Raw genomic sequence first — 18,969 nt, 5'->3', positions numbered from 1 at the left:
GCAGACAGGGAAGCAGCCTGCTCCCTAGATCTGACCTGGAGGATGAACATCGCTGATGCTGGTGCTGACGCTGCAGGCAGGGACTGTCCTGCCTTGTTCTGGTCTCTGTGACCCTAATGCCAGGGGGCACGCTCTCCTACCACTTGCTACATGCATGTACCTGGCTCTTCCTGGTGGCACTAGCCTTGTTCTTGGGGTCCATACTGCCAGCGGTGAGGTGGGACAGGACAGAGCAGGCATCCTCAAGTTCAAATGCATGGGGTTTCTGGCCTATAGTCTGCAGAACCTAGGTGAGACCCCTCCCCCTTACTGGCCTCAGCCTTCCATCTCTAAAATGAGGCTAGAGAGGGGTGTCCAGCGGGCCCAGCTCTGCTCCCCCACTTTCAGCGGCCAATCCCAGGTGCCTCCAGGCTCTCTCACTAAAGGAATGAGTTCAGTCAGTGGGTTGTAGAAAGAGCACAGGCTTTGGAGTCCAGAAAAAATATCTGAGTGTGACTTATCTTGGGCAAGTCATTTTAATGTCTCTGAGTCTCTGTTTCCTCGTCTGTAAAATGGGGCTATTACAGTCTGCCTCACTGGGCCCTGTGGAGGGCCAAATGAGCTGGTGCACGCAGAGTGGCCCGCACACGGTAAGTGTGTAACAACAGGGAAGTAACAACGTCATTATTGTGTTGTCGTTGTGGCTATGCTCTGAAAATGACCGAGTTCACCTTGAGAGGGCCGATGTAAAGAGTAAAGTTAAATGGGGGCGCCTGGGTGGCTTAGTCGGTTAAGCATCCAACTTCAGCTCAGGTCACCATCTCATAGTTCGTGGGTTCGAGCCCTATGTCGGGCTCTGTGCTGACAGCGCAAAGCCTGGAGCCTGCTTCGGATCCTGTCTCCCGCTCTCTCTGCCCCTCCCCTGTGCACACTCTGTCTCTCTCTCTCTCTCAAAAAAAAACATTAAAAAAAAATTTTTTTAAGAGTAAAGTTAAATGTGACAATATCTGCAGAGGGTCTAATGGACAAGAAAGCCCTGACATGGTGCCTGGCATGGACTAATAGGTGATAGTCATTACCATCTACTGAGCAACAGGTTCATCTTACACATGAGGAAACTAAGGCACAGAAAGGTGACATGGCAAAAACAGTCGCAAAACAGGCCATATGGCCCCACGGCCTGGGCTCTGAACCTGTGCGCTCTGCTCCCAAGTCACGTTCCCCAGGCTCTTTCCTCCTCCTGCCATCCTCCTCTTCCTCAGCAACTTCAGACAGCAAGGCCGATGCCCAATCTGCTCACAGGAGCTAGATGCCCAGCCACAAGGAGAAACCCGCACGCAGTAAAAGCCAGGAGACCAAACATCCACCCGCAGAGCCGTCCCCGAGACTGTCCCTGGCTGGCTTCTGCCTCCAACCTAGGCACACATCGCTGTCACCTCAGTAGTGTCAGCCTGACCTTAGGCAGCTGCAGGGACACAGGTGGCTGAGGGCCTAGGCCATCTCCCTTCCTGACTGCAGCCCAACCAGCCTCATGCTGGTGGGAGACTTCAGGCTTTGGGGAGCGATCCCTAACCCACTGCGCTGTGCGAGCTCCAGGGTCAGGCCGGGTCTGGACTACCAAATTCCTGGGAAGCCTTCAGCACAGAGCCACCAACTCAGATATGTGGAGGCCAGCCCCGTGACCTTGGCTGCTAGACACAGTGCCTCCTGAGTCTGCTCGCTGCTTGGACTGCTGGGCTTAGGCCCAGGCCACTGCAAAAGAGGGTCGGCAGAGGAAATACCAGACTGAAATGCTGACTTTGCTGCTGTCTTCTCTGAGCTCCAGGGCAAGGCCGATCCCCTCTCTGGGCCTCAGCTTCCCTGTTCCTAAAATGAGCACTGGGGTTTGACTAGGTCAGTGCTACTCAGAGTGTGGTCCACAGAATGGGACTGATCTGCAACTTCTTGTTACTGGTTTGCAATTCGGTAAGCAGCAAAATCAAGCGTTTGGAAACTTCTGTAGCAATTTCACACGGCCGTGATACCCAAACGCAAGACCAGTGGACTGGGACTACTGAATAGGCTACAAGGCTGGTCCAGGTATTATCAAACCGGCATGAAGAATCACATGTGGTGTGAGTTTTAGAAAAGTATGAGGCTCGTCCCCACAGGTGGTTGAAGAAGCCTTGCTCTAAATGTTCTTGTTTCCACGAGAGCCCACGAACTAGGCCTCCATCACAGTACCTACACCTGCAGTCGGGATGCACGATCCTGTCACCCAAACTGTTCCCTCTCGACCGCTCCTGGTATGGAGAACGCCACCACCGTTCACCTGTTTGCCTGAACTAATACCAGCTGAAAGCCTTCCAGAAAAACTACCAATAGACAGCAAACAGCTAGAAAAAATCTGGTGACATTTCTAAATTCCCAAGATTGGAAAGAGAAATCCTGCTAGTTTCCATGAAGAAACCTTAGAGAATCAGCTGAGTGCTTGCGCTTCTTACAACACTAAAGGCTAGGATGACAGAGCATCACTCTCAGGTTTCTGGAGAAGAAGGACTCTAGTCGGATTCTCTCTACTTAGGAAAGGGATGACTCAAATGTGAAGGCAAATATTTTCAGACTTACAAAGACTAAGAAAGAATGCCACCCACAGACCCCTTCTGGAAAAATTACTTGGGAAAGCCCTCTAGAAAAAAAAAAAAAAGAATCAGAATCAAGGAGTCAACGAGACGGTGGGTACCTGAGAGATGGGGGAGGAACAAAACCAGAAACATTTATACACTTAACTGCTGATAACATAATTGAGGAGTTAAATGCAATTTAAATAAATGACTCTTTTTTTATGTTTATTTATTTTTGAGAGAGAGAGAGAGACAAAATGTGAGTGAGGAAGGGGCAGAGAGAGAGGGAGACATAGACTCCAAAGCAGGCTCCAGGCTCCGAGCTGTCAGCACAGAGCCTGATGTGGGGCTCGAACTCACAAGCCTTGAGATGATGACCTGAGCCAAGGTCAGACGCTTAACTGACTGAGCCACCCAGGTGCCCCTAAATAAATGACTCTTAATAACAGGACTAATGTTTCAAAATGGTAAAAATCAGGAAAAAAAAAAAAAAAGAGTAACAGAAACTAAAGTTCCAGACGATTTCAACAATCCCTAGGAGGCACAGAGGAAAGCAAAGAGAAGTATGTGCTATCTAACACATTCACTATGGGCAGTCGGAGGTGAGGACAAACTATTCTAGATCTGGTGTCATGGCTGATATTGAAATACATTTATGGAAAAGGTAAGGGTAAAAACCCTGGCAGACTAGAGTTAGGGTGTAGAATTTCAGAGGAAATTCTGCAGAATAATGGGAGGGCAGTCTTGTAACACAAGTGACACTTATCATGAAGCTATAGTAATTAAGTCTTAACCTGCTGTAGGAATAGACACATTAATGAGGAAATGAGGAGGGAGGTAAAACTTGAAAAATAAAACCATACCATTCAAGGGGGGAAGGAGTGAAGATTATATAATCCTGTGGTGAAGACCACAACATCAAAGGCAAATATATATATATATATATATTTTTAATTTTTTAATGTTTATTTATTTTTGAGAGAGAGAGAGAGAGAGAGAGAGAGAGAGAGAGAGACAGAGCTTGAGAGGGGAAGGGCCAGAGAGAGAGGGAGACACAGAATCTGAAGCAGGCTCCAGGCTCTGAGGCATCAGCACAGAGCCCGATGCAGGGCTCGAACTCACGAACCGCGAAATCATGACCTAAGCCAAAGTTGGATGCTTAACCAACTGAGCCACCCAGGCGCCCCCCCCCCACCAAAAAAAAAATATTTTAAAAACCTTATAGATATATTAGTCATCAGAAAAATGCAATTCAAAACCACAGCGAGATACTACTTCAAACACACCAGGATGGCTATAGTTTCTAAAATGGGAAAATAGCAAGTGTTGCTAGAGAGGCTATAGAGAAATTGGAAACGCTCGCTCGCACACTGGCAGTGGGGATACAAAATCATTCAGCCCCTTTGGAAAACAGTCTAACAAGTCCTCAAAAAGTTAAAGTTGCCATGTGATCCAGGGATCCCACTGCTAGGTATATATTCAAGAGAAATGAATACATGTGTCCACACAAAAACTTGCACACAAGCGTTTATGGCAGCATTATTCATAATAGCAAAAAAGGTAGAAACAGCTCCAGTATTCATCGATGGATGACCAGACAAATAAAATGTGGTATGTCCATGGCTCCATCCATCCATGAAATAGGCTTCAGTCACAGAAATGAAGCACTAGCACCTGCTCCAATATGGATGAACCCTGACAACATGATGCTAAATGAAAGAAGCTGGTCACAAAAGACCAAATATTATAGGATTCCATTTATATGAACTGTCCACAATAGGCAAGCCCACAGAAAGTGTCTTAGTAGCTGCCTTGGGCTGGGGTAGATGAGGGATGACAGCTAAAGGGTATGATTTCTTTTGGAGATACTGAAAATATTCTCATATTGATTGTGGCGATCGTCGTACATGTCTATGAATACACCAGAAAAAAAAAACATTGAATTACACACTTTAAATGAATGAATTCTATGATATAGGGATAAGATCCCAAAAATCTGCTATGAAAACAATTTATAGACATGACTGACTACCTATCAATCCAAAACCATCTAAAACATTATTTTAAAGAATAAAAAAATAAAACAAAAAATCCTTATTATATAAAGAGCTGTTGTCAACTAATAAACTATAAACAGCCCAGTTAAAAAAAATGTGCAAAAATACTTGAACAAGCGACTCACAAAAGAGACAACATAAATGACTAAAAGGCATATAAATAAATATTCAACATCTCCAGTAATCAAAGAAATTATCCTCCTTAAAAATGTAACAATGCATTGTTGGTGAGGCTGTGGGGAAATGGGCATTCTCTCACCTAGACTCCCAGTTTACTTGGGACTAAAGGGTTTCTCAGCAAGCAGGACTTTCTGTGCTAAAAACGGAAAGTCTTGGGCAAAGCAGGATACACCAGTCAATGTAAAGTTCTGATCAAAAGGGAGCATGGGTGGCTCAGTCGGTTAAGTGACCAGCTCTTGATTTCGGCTCAGGTCAGGATCTCACGGTTCCTGGGATCAAGCCCCTACCACTGCCCACCCCCGTCAGTTCTTTGCTGACAGCAAGAGCCTGCCTGGGATTCTCTCTCTCCCTCTCTCTGTCCCTCCCTTCCTCTCTCTCTCTCTCTCTCTCTCTCCCTCTCTCTCAAAATAAAATAAATTGTACTGATCACTAAAAAAAAAAAAAAAAAAAGTACTGATCATAGGGGCACCCGGGTGGCTCAGTCAGTTAAGCATCTGACTCTAGATTTCAACTCATGGTCTCATGGTCTTGAGATCAAGCCCTGCATCGGGCTTTGCAGAGTGTGGAGCCTGCGTGGGATTCTGTCTTTGCCCCTTCCTTCCTAGTAAATAAAGTTTAAAAAATAAAAATAAGATACTGATCATAAATCAGTACAACCATTCCAGGGAGTCTTTTGGCAATAAGTATCAAGAACCTTTTTTATATAAATACATACCCTTTGGCTTAGAAATTCTGCTACCTAGAATTTATTCGAACAAAATATTCATTCATTCAACAAATATTCGTGGAAGGTCAAACATGTACATACTAGATGATGCCGGGGATACCAAGAAGTACCTATAAGGATTTTTATCTCAGGTTTTTGTACCAGTGAAAAATTGGAAACAACCTAAATGTTGAATGACTGGAGATTATTTAAACAAAAATATTTCACCTACTCAATAACATACTCCCCAGGCACTGAAGATGATGTTGTAGAAGAATATTTATTGACATGGAAACATGGATACACTACGTTGCCAAATGGAAAAAAAAAAAAAAAAAAAAACAAGTTAGAAAGTTGTGTGCATCAGTAACCCCAGTTTGCAAAGTAGATATATGTGTGTAGAAACAAATGCCTGACAGGATACACCCCAAAATGTTAACAGGGATTATCTCTGGGTGTTGGAATTAAGAGTGAACTTCATTTCCTTCTCCTGGTTCGACTGTATTAAATGTTTTCTTCATAATAAACATGAATCAGTTTTGTAACAACACAAAAAAAGTCAACTGCATTTAAAAACAACAACAAAAATAACAACAACAACAAAAAACCCCAAAAAACCACCTGCCATGCCTCCATCGGAAGAAGCCCCAGGAAAGGAGGTTGCAGAAAGTCAAGCGTGTGTTCACACTTGATTTGGCAATGGCAGCTACCATTACTGAGTACCTACTACATGCCAGGCACTTTGCAGGGACCATCCCCTCTAATCCTCACAAGAATCCCATCAGCATCTCATCTGGCAGATGCGAGTTGATCCCCAGTAATTGCACAGCGAATGAGAAGCAGTGCTGGGGTTGGAATGCAGGTCCCTGCCTCTACCGTGGCTAAGTCTGCTTGCTTCTGAGGAATGGCAGAGAAAGGTCCTGAGCTGGTAGGCCCTCTGTCCTATAGGCCCTTGTCCACCATCCCTGCAGACAGTCCAGGGGGCGACAGAAGAACAAGTCGGCAAGGGTGGGGACACCAGCAAAGGGAAGGCCAGCTGGCAGAGGTCAGGGTTTGGGGCAGACTAGCCGGTACTCCTCGCCTGCTGGGCGACTTTCAGGAAGCCCAACCACATCCGGCCCCAGGAGTTCCCAGGCCCTGTGAACGCCCAGAGGCAGTAAGAGAAAACTTCACAAGGCCTGCAGCTGCCCTGCTAAAGAAGCAGGAGGAAAAGAGTCTGCCAGCTGGGACCTTCTCCCTGGGCTTGACAATTCTGGCCAGTCCTTTCCCCTCTCTGGGCCTACAGGACGGGGTGTGAAGGCTGATGGCTCCAGGACCCTCCCAGATCTAAGTCCTCAGAATCTCTGGCCCTTCCTCACATAGGGCCCGGCAGGAAGAGGAAGGGGGTGAGGCACCCCACCCAGCTCCCAAAGGAGCCCCCTCCTCTTCCCCTCAGCTACATTCCCACCACTATTTTTAGAACAGACCACAGGGAGCATCTCCACCAGCGCTGCCATGCCCAGAGCTCCAGGTAAAACAGCGGCCCCATTCATTCCACTGCAGCAAGAACACACCCGGAATTTATAGACCAGCCAGCTGACTAGACAACCTCTTCCCCTGGACCATGAGCTGGACCATTTCTTTCTCACTATTTCCATTACAGCCCGAAGTGGTGACTTACTTTTCCTAGTGACAACACAGCTGAGTGAGACAAGGGGAGCATCTCTAGGACAATCTGTGCCCCTCCCTGCCATCAACCTGGCCGAGTCTTCAAAAGTCATTAAAAAGGAGCAAAGCTAGCGGTTTGCATCCTACTTAGAACTCTAGACCAACTGCTTGGCCCTTGGCCAAGTTCTTACCCCTCTCTTGGTCTTGATTTCTTTTTCTTCTTCTTTTTTTTTTTTTTTTAATTTTTTTTTCAACGTTTTATTTATTTTTGGGACAGAGAGAGACAGAGCATGAACAGGGGAGGGGCAGAGAGAGAGGGAGACACAGAATCGGAAACAGGCTCCAGGCTCCGAACCATCAGCCCAGAGCCCGACGCGGGGCTCGAAATCCCGGACCGCGAGATCGTGACCTGGCTGAAGTCGGACGCCTAACCGACTGCACCACCCAGGCGCCCTTTCTTCTTCTTTTTTTTTAATGTTTATTTTTGAGAGAGAGAAACAGAGCATGAGTGGGGGATGGGCAGAGAGAGGGAAGCACAGAATCTGAAGCAGGCTCTAGGCTCTGAATGGTCAGCACAGAGCCCAATGCAGGGCTCGAACCCACAAACAGTGAGATCATGACCTGAACTGAATGAAGTCAGACGCTCAACAGACTGAGCCACCCAGGCGCCCCAACTTGGTCTTGGTTTCTATAAATCAGCTTATTAATCAGTTGATCTTGGTGTAAGAGGAGGGATGATTTTCAGTTCCATGTTCCCAGGGTCTATGGTTCTATCAAAATTCTAGTGGTTCATAAAATAAACGCTACATTCATCTGCTTTGGGATATGTGCCGAGTGTGTTCCCAAAGTCCATCTGAGAGTTGATTAGGGTCTCGGAATGCATTTTCCCCCTGATATCAGTGTTATAAATGGTGGTCAGCTTCCTAGGCTAGCCCACTGAACCCTTAATGTTCTTCCACAAGGACCAACAGAACACCGTAACAGAAAACCACGGACATTTCAAAGATACTGTCATAGAAAGTTTACCTGCAGCAGGGTTTGAGTACAAGAAGATGCACAGTAAAGTCAACGAAACAAGTCAATGGTGACTTCTGGGGAAGTGTCCAAAGGAGAATCTCACCACATGAGAAATGAAAGGCACTGCATATTGATTACTGCAGATTTCACTTGAAAGTTAGCTTAGGCCATAAACTCAGTAGTTGGGAAAGTTAAACAACATACGTGCATACATATATATGTGAAGTTCAAACAAAAGAGTTCAGTGCATAGAAAGGAAGAAGGAAGAGGGGAAGACTCTGGGTTGGAGAGCTCCTTGTAACTGGCTTCCCAGGGGCCAGCCTGGAAGGAGGCATCTCTGGGTGGGGAGGAGGCAGGGGTGTGTTTATAATGTGGGTACCGGTGATGAGGACCCTTCCCATATAAAATCCACAAGTATACCTATGTGTCACGAGTACGTGATGAATATCAGCCACGTACAGCATTTGTATATATCCATGCGCATACACCCTTGTTTCAATGTGAAGACCAAAATGTCTTTTCTTTCTTCCTTTAATGTGCTACTAAAGTCCTGAGGCTTTGAAGATGACTCCTGAAGATCACCTACATTCAACTCCCTCATTTTTCTTGGTAAAGAAAACAGATGATCAGAGAGATAAAGCAATTTGCACAAAGCCACACGGTGAGTTACCAGCAAAATCAGGATTCGAACCAAGACCTTCAGAATCCTGCTCCAGTTTTCTCTGAGGGAAAGGGGCTCAGGGAGAAGGGAGCCCCACACACCGGGGGAAGAGAACTATGAGAGCAGTTCTGGTCAGTTCTCCTTCGCCTCCAAGCATGCCAGGAGTCAGCACGGAATACGGTAGTATCTATGACCCTAAAATGAACCTGGCCAGATTGCTTAATAAGCTAAGTGGGGATCCAGGCTATGGTCTCACAAATTGGAGGTACAACAGAGAAAGCTTTGAGACAAGAGAGTCAGGAGACCTGACTTCTAACTCTGACTTGGCCATTAACTTGTCCCATGACCGTGGCCAGGTCACTTCCTTTTTTTTGAGCCTCAGTTTCCTCATTTAAATTCTAGAATATGAGAGGCTTGAATCATATGACCCAATTCAATTCTATAATATCTACTGAGCATGTACTAAGGATGGGACAGTCACAGAAGAAGAAATAAATAAGATTATGACCTCCACTGGCTCCCAAGGAGCTCAGTCTTGCAGATGAGACATATCTGCTTAACACACTGTGCTAAGGATGAACAAAATACCATGGGAGCACAGAGAAGGAAGCCATGACTTCTGATGCATGCCTGAGAAAGGTGTCTCAGGAGAGTGGCCAAACCTTAAAGGCTGAGGATTGTGTCTGACAGGGAGAGCAGAGCAGGGCAGGCAACCTTGGGTGGAAGAAACAGCCTAAATGTGAATGTGCACCAGGAGTTAGAAGGGGAAATAATGCAGCATGGCTGGGCTGCAACCACAAAGCAGAAGTACAGTGCACCCAGGAAGAGACTTGAGGTCCACGCCGAGACCTAGGCTTTACTCTGACGACAGCTTCCCAAATGGTCTGGACACAGCTTGGATGGTCTGTGATTGCCGGGAAGCAGTAGCACAGAGCAGTCAAAAGCAGGTGCTCTGGAGCTGGGCTGCCATGTACCAATCTAGCCACCCTAGCTGTGTGTCCTTGGGCAAGTTTCTTAACTTCTCTAAGACTCGGCGTCTTTATCTACCAGTTGGGTGTAACAAGAGTAGATGTATAACGGGGACGATGAACCTCATGAGGCCATAGTGAGGATCAGAGGGACAACATAGATCACCATATAACTGCTCCCCGAATCAACTAGTGTTATTATTCTACCCTTAAACCAAGGATAAGGAAACAATTGCAGGATGGTGGCTCTGCTCAGAGAAAGGCTTAAGGGAAGATAAGGTCAAGAGAGGATGGAAGGTAAGGTCATGCTGTCTTCATTAAGAGCGAAAACAAGAATAGCGCCATAGCCGAGGCAAAAAGCAAGACGGTGAAGCAGGTGGTCTGTCCGTAGCCAAATGGGCCTCAAGCAGCAGAGAGAGGAAAGCTGGAGAGATGGGAAAACGGTTGAGCTTTTCAGGGAAAAGACTGTGCTTTCTGAGGGGATATCTGAAATCCAGTCCAATTGATTCCCAGGTACTTTTGGTTGAGACTTGGAACCAGTCAATTAGCAAAATCTGGGCCCACAACCCAGAGCAGACTCTTCCCACCCTCAGCGAGGCTTGAGTCAAAGGCCTGCTTCCAAGACTCATGTTCAACCATACCAGATCCTGAACCTGAAGCTGTCCCTTTCTGCCTTTGGCCACAGTTCCTTCGCTGCTGGGTACCCAATACTGTGTCTGCTGATCCTCTTAAACACCAGATTCAAAAGGGGAAGGGGCATCAGCCGACCGTGCCGGTGCCCCTGTGATCCCGTCTTAAGGAGCTCCACCCCGCTTTTCATATCAAACCTGGCATGAAGCTCCTGATCTTTTCTGGGCCACCCCTCAGACACACAAACTTTGGAAGCTTGTTCTCTGCGATATGGAGGAGACGTCTCATTCATTCGTCCTAAAGCATCTCCTCCAGAGCTTAAAGGGCCATGGCTTCTACATGAAGGCTATCACCCTCCTGCCTCTTCCAGGAGATGATTGATTTCTCTACTTCCATCCCTAAAAAGTAGAACTTTGCATCTGGGAACAGCAATGGGTTAGGGCTGAAAGGCTTTGGTTTGAAGACTAGCTCAGCCTCTTACTAGCTGTGTGACCTTGGATATATCATTTAACTTCTCCGAGTCTTAGTCCCTTTCATCTATACAGCGAGGCTGCTGGTGGCCTGGGGAGATAATGCCTGGGGACCCCAGTCGCTATCTCAGAAGCCCCTGCTGTCCCTGTACGGAACCCTCCCACAAATTCCCTCTGCCTTCACTAGGTGCCATGTGTAAGAAATGAGGGCTTTGGTGGCAGAATTTATGAAAAATATTTTAAAGAAAGAATTTTTTTTACAAGACGTCCATAAATAAATGTCATCATGATTTCCAATAGGTTCCAGCTCCCAAAGGGTCAAAAGGCCAGGCCAGCAGAGACTGGGCATGGCTGTTTACAGGAGAGACAGAGTTTCAAAAGACCCAGTGCCTGAGACATAAGCAAACACAAAAACGGGACCAGAGGGTGTGAAGGAAACTTAAGGGATCACTTTGTATTCAAATCTCACAGATGGCCTTTTCAACAATAAATGGTTGTGCTCCCATCCTCCCGGCTCCCAAGCCCCAGACACCAAACGAAGACAATTGGACCATCAGGAAAGAGGCCATTGTGTAGGCTTCTCAGCATGATTTATGTGGAGGGCGGGGCCCAGCCATGTTTCCCGTGATTATGACTCTCAGATGCACTTTTGATAGCATGTTCATCATCCTGGATGGCTGGGACAGACCGGGATGCTGAAGAGCAGTGGCCACCCGGTCATGTTTCATCTTCTCCAGCCCATGAAGCCAAATGAATTGTCTTATCAATTTGAGAGGCAGAGCAGCAGTGGCGCTGGGGCTCACCACAGTCACCGGGAAGACTGGCCCAGGCCCTCCAGGAGCTGACGTCTGCTCCCCCTGGAAGTGGCTAGGCCTAGGACCCCAAGTCAGCAGCTTGTCAGGACCGGATGGGAGGAAAGCCCTGTCCCCAGGGCTCGGTGTTCTGTTCTCGTTCTCCATTTCAGAGAATGGCCAGGGTTCCTGTCCTCTGCACCTGTCAGGTGGACAGAGGTAGGTCACCAGGTCTGGGAGAGTCAAGGTCGCTGCCTTCCCAGACAGGCGATTCTCCTGGGCCTCACATTCCCCTTAATGTCATTTTATAAGGGAATCAAATGAAATCAAAGTGCAGCTTGCTGTCTGTGCAGACACAGCCGCTCCGCCTCTCAGAATTAACCCTGCGGGCTGAGTCCTGGCTGACAGATGCTGTGTATCAGTTGCCCCACTGCAGCCCCAGCCTATTCCCCTGCGGGGTGGGGGCATCAGCCTGGTCACTGGCAGATACATCCCATCCCCTGTTCAGGGGATGTCTGATCTTGCCTAAATGGAAGGTGATGGACATAGTCTCTTCTGGGCCATGCTTCTTGGAGTTCAAGTGGCCACAGCAGCTGAGCAACCTCACCAGGCACAAGAGCCCTCTCTAAAGACACTGAGACGGTCTTCTAGGACACAATGCAGAGACCACCCAACGTCCAGGGGCTTCTCTGGTCTGAGCCATCTCTCTAGCCTCTTTGACCCCCTTTTTCTATGCAGGTGACTATGGTCCTACACATACCTTTTGTGTACGAGCTATGTCACTCAGACCCGTGACCTTGGGCTTCCCTCCCTCTAGGTCTTGACAGTTAGAGAATGGTATGAGAGCTGTCCAACCCTGGGCTCCAGGCAGTGAGCCGGCAGGGCTCTAATCAATGTCCCTTAGTAGGTCCTAGTAGGTCACTGAGAGAGCAAGACAAAGTAGAGGAGAACAAGGGGAGGTGGGGGGCAGGGAATTCTCTCTTCTTATCCCAGAGCCTCCACCATATCCAAGGGTCTGGAAATTCACATACCTACCTCCCCAACCACTACCTAGGACAGGCAACCATTGCCCCTCAGAAGGGTCCTAGGTCCTACCTAGGATAGGCCACCAAGCCCCTGGAAGACTGAAGGGACCCCCTAACTCATCTCTTCCTACCCACTTGGATGCCTCCTTGGGCCCTCTGATCTTCTAGAAATGTCCCTGAGACTGACTCCCTTTCTCAAAGCCTTCAGTGGCTTCCCACTGTATCTAGAATGAAATCCGTAAAACATTAACCACCATGGCCCTACACGATCTGGCCCTCAGTCGTCTGGTCCGCCTCTTCACTCAGCTCTAGCCACACTGGCCTGGCTTCTGTTGGCCCCAGCACACCAACCTCCTTCCCATCTCTCCTCTCCACAGGCTTTTCCATTTGCTGGAACACTCTTTCCAAAGTCTGACTGGCTAACCCCTTTCTGGCCTGCAGGTCTCAACCTAAAAGTTATGATATATTCACTGCCCCCCACCAACAACCCCCCACACACAGCAACCTAAATAATATTTTCTCTTAAAGGAATCTTTTTCTTCGTAGATGATCAGTTTGTAATCACGTGTGTGCATGTGTGTATGTGTTGGTGTTGATCTATTTAATGCTCGCTCCCCTACCAGGACTGAAATCTTGACAGAAGCAGAGACTATGTCCACCTCATTCTCCACAGAACCCTCAGCTCCTAGCCCAGAGCCTGCCATAAAGTAGATGTCCCCAAAATATCCGCTGAATTAAGAAATGAATGAATGAGTACAGATGCAAAATAAGTGAATGAGTGGAGATATCTTCTGGCAGTGGAGGACGATGAGATTGTTCTCCATCAGGGCTGACCTCTGCCAACCTCTCTCCTGTTGCCCCCAAGGCAGGCACTGGAACCGCAGGAAGCCCAGATGCTATTTCTTCTCCTTCTTCCTTGTAGGGAAAAGGTTTGAGTCTTCTCCTTTTGGGACCTTCTGATGCCAGTGTGCATGTACCCACAGGGCCTCTCATACCACTGTGGTCCTTCTGATGCCAGTCCACACACACCTGTGGGGCCACTCCCTTCAGATGACCCGAGGCCCACCATCTTGGTCCTCCGTTTTGGGTCCAGTTGAGGTGAGGTTACTGTGTGGTAGGGGATGCCCAAGAAAGGGTTAAGTTGCCAGAAGCAGAGTCCCGCCCTTGGGTTTGCTCAGCCAATCAGAGTCTGTCCTGATGAGGTAAAGCTTCTATCCTGGGTAGCATTGGTTGAGTTGGCAGGCCCCATCTCCTGCTGGAGAGAGCCATAAGGGTGGAGTTTCTGTGGAACCAGACAGAACTGGAATTAGCTCGCTGTCTACTCTGGCCAGGGCTGCCTGACTCCAGGACCTGCCCCTGTTCCTTTCTAAGGTGCCCAGACAGACCCTGGCATCTCCGGGGCCCCGCCTCTAGCTGACCAGTGGAAACGACAAGGTGGCATGCACTTCGGCGTCACATCTGGGAGAAGTCTCACAGCCAGAGCAGACCCAGGAGGCCTCAGTTTCCCTGCCTGGGCCCTGGAATACAGCAGGTGGTTACCAGGAAGTGGCACGGAGCGATCATCGCATGAGCGCAGAGCAGCAGCATTCAGCTTCAATAAGCAAGGCCACTAGATGAATCTTCCTATACAGACAGAGCTTTAAAATAATGATAATAGCAGCTAGTTCATAGAGTTCTTCTTGTGTGCACATTGCATGAGTTAATCCTCACGAGAACCCTGTTAATCCGTCCACTTTCCTGATGAAAAAACTGAGTCTCAGCAAGGCTCGGTGCCTCCCCTGAGGTCACAGAGTGGTAAGAGTTTACGTTTCCCATATCGCCTGCCATATTATTATTGAGCAATCTGTTGGCATATCTGTCTCCACCACCGGACTGCGATCTCACAGGGAAAGAGTGTGGCAGATCCGTCCGCGCATTCGCACCATCGAGTCAGGGAGCACCCTGAGAACAGAGCGGGTACTGCATCGCACTCCTCTCATACCTGATGGCTGTCGGGAGCCCACTCTCCTCGGAGGCTTCCCGTCGCCCGGGCCAGTGCTGTGCACGTGGTGGGGGCTCAGTGGAGGTTCACCGAGCAAACAATCGATGTGCAGCCGTGACCCCACCGGACCGCTCTTAGGTCCCATTGGGCACCGCCTTTAATAAGTGGACTGCCACTCACAGTCACCTCTGCCCCATTAAAGGAGAGTTCCATAGGACAGGTCTCATCCATCTCTGTGACCCCAAAGGACCTGACCTAGCATCTGGCACAGAGCTGGCATTTATCATGTATATTTGATTGAATAACCAAAATAATATGCAGTGGTCTCTCCCTACTGGCTCAGAACCTCAGTGGCCACAGGCAGGACCACCTGTGAGTTATTCTAGATTAGAAGCATCATAGCACTCCCTGTGGCAGGGAGTCTAGTAAAAGGTATCCCAGGCAGAAGAAAGGTAGGTTCCCTCCAGAAACAGATAAAGAAGCAAGTGGGCGGGGTTCTGATAAGAAAGAAGGGTGTGGTGAGCAGAAGGAAGCTGGGTCATTCATTTCTACAGAGAGAGGGAGAGCTCATACAGGCCGACCCGACCCCGGAGCCTCCTCCCCACCACGGTCAGCTCAAAGTGAGCCGGAGAAAGGCAAGGGGGCCCCCAGAGAAGGGGTGGAGGCTGGACACTGACTGCCTCATTGTGTCCACGCTGCCACAGCCGGATCCTCCCTTCCCCACCAGCTGCAACCCACAGGCACCTCAGACACAGCACAGAAAGCCTGTGACCGCCGCACCCCCAAGAGGGGAAAGAAAAGCTCTGGGCCCTAAAGGCAGCAGAGTCGACAGGCAGTCAAGTCATGTGGAAATCCGCAGGGTCTGGTTCCCTGATGGAGACTGGATGACCCCAGGCCCTCCAGGATCATCTTCCATGGTAAGCTTTCATGATAATCACAAAGCTCCAAGAGCTAGAAAGATCCATCTGACCAATACACGAGGGACCACTGAGGAAGAAGCTGCCAAAGGTCACAGAGCAGGTGGTGGTACCTGCATCTATGTTGTCCTTTGCATCCACCTTCTTCCCGGTCCCTCTACCTTTCCCAACAAGCATTTCACATTCAGGGCATCCCATTTATGTTTCACAAATCTGGGAAGAACTTTGTGTTCCTTGAGATGTTTGAAGAGTCCCTCAATCCAAAGTGCCAGCAGACACTGTTGAACAGGGTTGAGAAGGGGCAGCATGAGACTCTGGGGAGCTGTCTTGCAAACCCCTCCTCCCCCGGAGAGGCATCTGAGTTAGGGCAGGGAGCAGCCTGGCCAGCAGTTTCCCTTGTACAGCAGAAGGTGGAGCATTCCCAGAAAGAACAAAGAAAAGGTGTTTTTTAAAAAAAAAAAGGCATGCTACTCAGTCAGGACGAATTGATCAAGTGGGACTCTTTCTGCCTGAAAAGCAAGAAGCTGGGGCCTGAGTGCTGCTTGCTTGGCCTTCCCTTTTCTGTCTCCCTGGAGGTCAGCAACCTTAGCAGAAAGGCTGTGGACCAGCCCTTGGCAAAGACATCCGTGGTCACCTCTGAGGCTGCCAGGACCTGGTAGAGCTGAGCACTGGTGGATAGCTGCTGGGCCAGCTGGACGGCCACCAGGCCACTCTACGGGATGAGAAAATCATATTTACCGGAACTTCTCTCAGGGAGCTTTTTGGAAGAGACGAGAAGAAATAAGTTGCTAAGGCTCTTTAAGTGTATATGCCAGGGGTGGGGGATGAGGGAGCTTGCGCTTGAGACCCCAAGGGGCTCACCTAACAAAAGATGTTTACATAACTCCCTTCTAAGGAGTGAGCCAGTGGGGTGTGCAAGGGCTGGGGCAGGGCCCCATTTTCAGCAAGGAGGCAACTCTGAGGTTGTCTCGGTGGTCAAGCCCTCCTTTATGCTTCTCCACCCAACACACAGCTTCTCCATTAAACACACACTTCAAGAGTTTTGATTTGAAGAAGTGTCTAACTGTTGCCAGCCCAGGGTTCCTGCATGTCCTGGCATGGCCCTGAAGCCAGGCCCCAAACCCTGAGGCCCTTCCAGCGTCAGCCAGACAAATCCGCAGCCTACGGGGACCAGAGCCCGTCTCAGAAACTCAGACTAGGGTGCCTCGGTGGCTCAGTCGGTTAAGCGTCTGACTTCAGCTCAGGTAGTGCTCTCACGGTTCGCGGGTTCAGGCCTCTCATCGGGCCCTGCGCTGACGGTGATTGCGATTCTCTCTCTCCCTCTCTCTCTCTCTGCCTCTTCTCCCGCTTGGGCACTCTCTCTCTCTCTCTCTCTCTCAAAATAAATAAATAAACTTAAAAAAAAAAAAAAAAGGAAGGAAAGAAAGAAAAGAAACTCAGACTATCTTCAGTCGCTCAAACTTTCCTCCCAACCAAAGACCGAGAGACCTCCCAAGGCCCTGAGAAGATTATTGCCAACGTACTCCAGAGCCTGCAAACTCTGAAGTGAAAGCGGAAAGCACTCTTTCCCCCAGACCATAAAGAGCTAAGCGCCAAATATAAGAAAGCTGGGGGTGTGAGTTCAGCCATGGGACATCCCAGGGACCACCCCGGTGAAGAGAGTGGCCTGGTTTCTGACCGTGACCAAGCTGGCAGCCTACAGCCTCAGAGACAGGTCTCTGTTTAGTAGAAGAACCTGACAGCGGGACGGTAGCAGGAAGCAGCTGGGACAGAGGTGGGGGCAGTGCGCAACCCATCAACTATGATTGATTGAGCACCTACTGCATACCGGGCACTGTGCCACGGACTGCATATGCACCATCTCATTTCATCCTCCCAGCAACCCTTCGGAGGAGGAACTGTTGTCCCCAGACGGGGACGCCAAAGCACTGGGTAGTAGAGCGACTTGCCCAAGGTCACAGCACCAGCCAGCAGTAGAGTGTGACTCGAAGCCCCCCCTCTTCCCACTATCCTCCCTCATCAGAGTTACTCCTGCCCCTGGCTAGCGTAAAACAAGATAACCTTCAAGTCTGGGATTACAGAATTCTCAGACTCTTACTCCCTTCCTTAGGGAAGAGCTGGGGAGTGGCCGTGCACCACTGCCGTTCCAGACGAGGCTGCCCAGGAACCTTCTGCCCTCAGCAGGCCTGTCCCCACAGCCCCCGCCATATGCTCGCTGGAAGCAGGGGGGAGAAGAAAGGAGATCAGCGAGTTTCCCGGCTGGCGCTCACTGTCATTCACCCTCTCCCCCTGAGCCAACAGACCAACAACTCAGATCCTTTCACAGCCAGCTAAACCAAATCCCCAAATTTCCAACACTTCCACCTAAGAGAAGCCACCCGTGGGCCTCAAATGGGAAATACAACCGTGCCTTGTGGCTGGCATCCGGCTGACAAAGGGGACGGCTATGGTCCGGGTCCCGTCCTATCCGCTCTAATAGGGGCACGGGACCAGCTGACGGGTGCCTATCCCAGGTCAGCCTCAGCTGGGAGGCTCTGACCTTCCGTGATGCTCCAGCTGGCCGGCCCCCAGTCCCCAGCAAACTCCACTTGGTTCCACTTGGCTGTGGCCTGCATCGAATTAGAACAGTTTCTGTCGCAGACATCTCCTCCCAACAATGCCTCCCCTCGGCCAGTGTTAGGCACCAGCTTGCTGCCCCTGGGCACAACCTATCCAATAGCAAAGGGGGGCCACATGCCAGGCAGCAGTCGCAGGCCAATCCAAATTAGACCTTGCCACAGGCAAACCACCGGACAGAGCCGAGAGGTGATGGCCATGCTCCATTAGGCTCTGTCACTCTACCTGAGCAGTGTGAAACCCACTCAACAGACCCAGTGAAATCGAAATCCACTCAACAGACCCAGTGAAATGCCAAAGGGGAGAGACCTTCAAGCACAGGCCTCCTTGCCAAGAGCTTGTTGCTCAGATCCAAGTCCTAAGCTGGAGCTGGTCCCAAGCTCAATTCGGAGGCTTGAGGGTCCAGGCTGGCGGAGGGGAAGCCGGGCAGCCAGGGCTGTGGCCACTGGCAAGGCCCTTACCTTGCTCTCCGGGGGCGAGGCCGCCAGCTGTTGCTGCTTAGCGATGTTCTCCGACAGGCACCAGCACACTCGCTTCTTCTGCTCCTGTGAGTGCGCTTCCAAAGTGAATAAGCACTCTGCCTTCTGACGTCAGGGAAAATAGAGAAAAGGATGGTCAGGGCTGCTCCCTGTTTCAGGGGGCTCCCAGGCCCAAGCCCATCCCCGGGCCCCAGAGGGCGAGGCTGAAGCAGGGAGGGGAATGCCCGCTAAAAGCCACAAAT

General features: G+C 49.5%; 1 protein-coding gene across 7 annotated transcripts in view; it reads right to left on the bottom strand.

Annotated features, from left to right (window-relative positions):
* Positions 1 to 18,969, bottom strand: part of RGS3 (regulator of G protein signaling 3) — a 140,361-nt gene that overhangs the window by 37,517 nt on the left and 83,875 nt on the right. For 5 of the 7 annotated variants that reach the window (XM_086683765.1, XM_086683766.1, XM_025932945.2 and 2 more), the window contains one exon: positions 18,710 to 18,832. In XM_086683765.1, coding sequence (XP_086539891.1) covers positions 18,710 to 18,832 — 123 coding nt within the window. Of the gene's footprint in view, positions 1 to 11,345; positions 14,017 to 18,709; positions 18,833 to 18,969 lie in introns of those variants that run through there. The other 2 variants (XM_025933148.2, XM_025933221.2) reach the window with 1 other exon arrangement.

The sequence above is a fragment of the Puma concolor genome, chromosome D4, assembly GCF_028749965.1.
Source record: "Puma concolor isolate L17-30 chromosome D4, mPumCon1.1.hap2, whole genome shotgun sequence".
In the NCBI taxonomy this organism is placed as follows: domain Eukaryota; kingdom Metazoa; phylum Chordata; class Mammalia; order Carnivora; family Felidae; genus Puma; species Puma concolor.
Note: the sequence above shows the minus strand (reverse complement) of the source record. Positions and strands in the feature narration are given on the sequence as shown.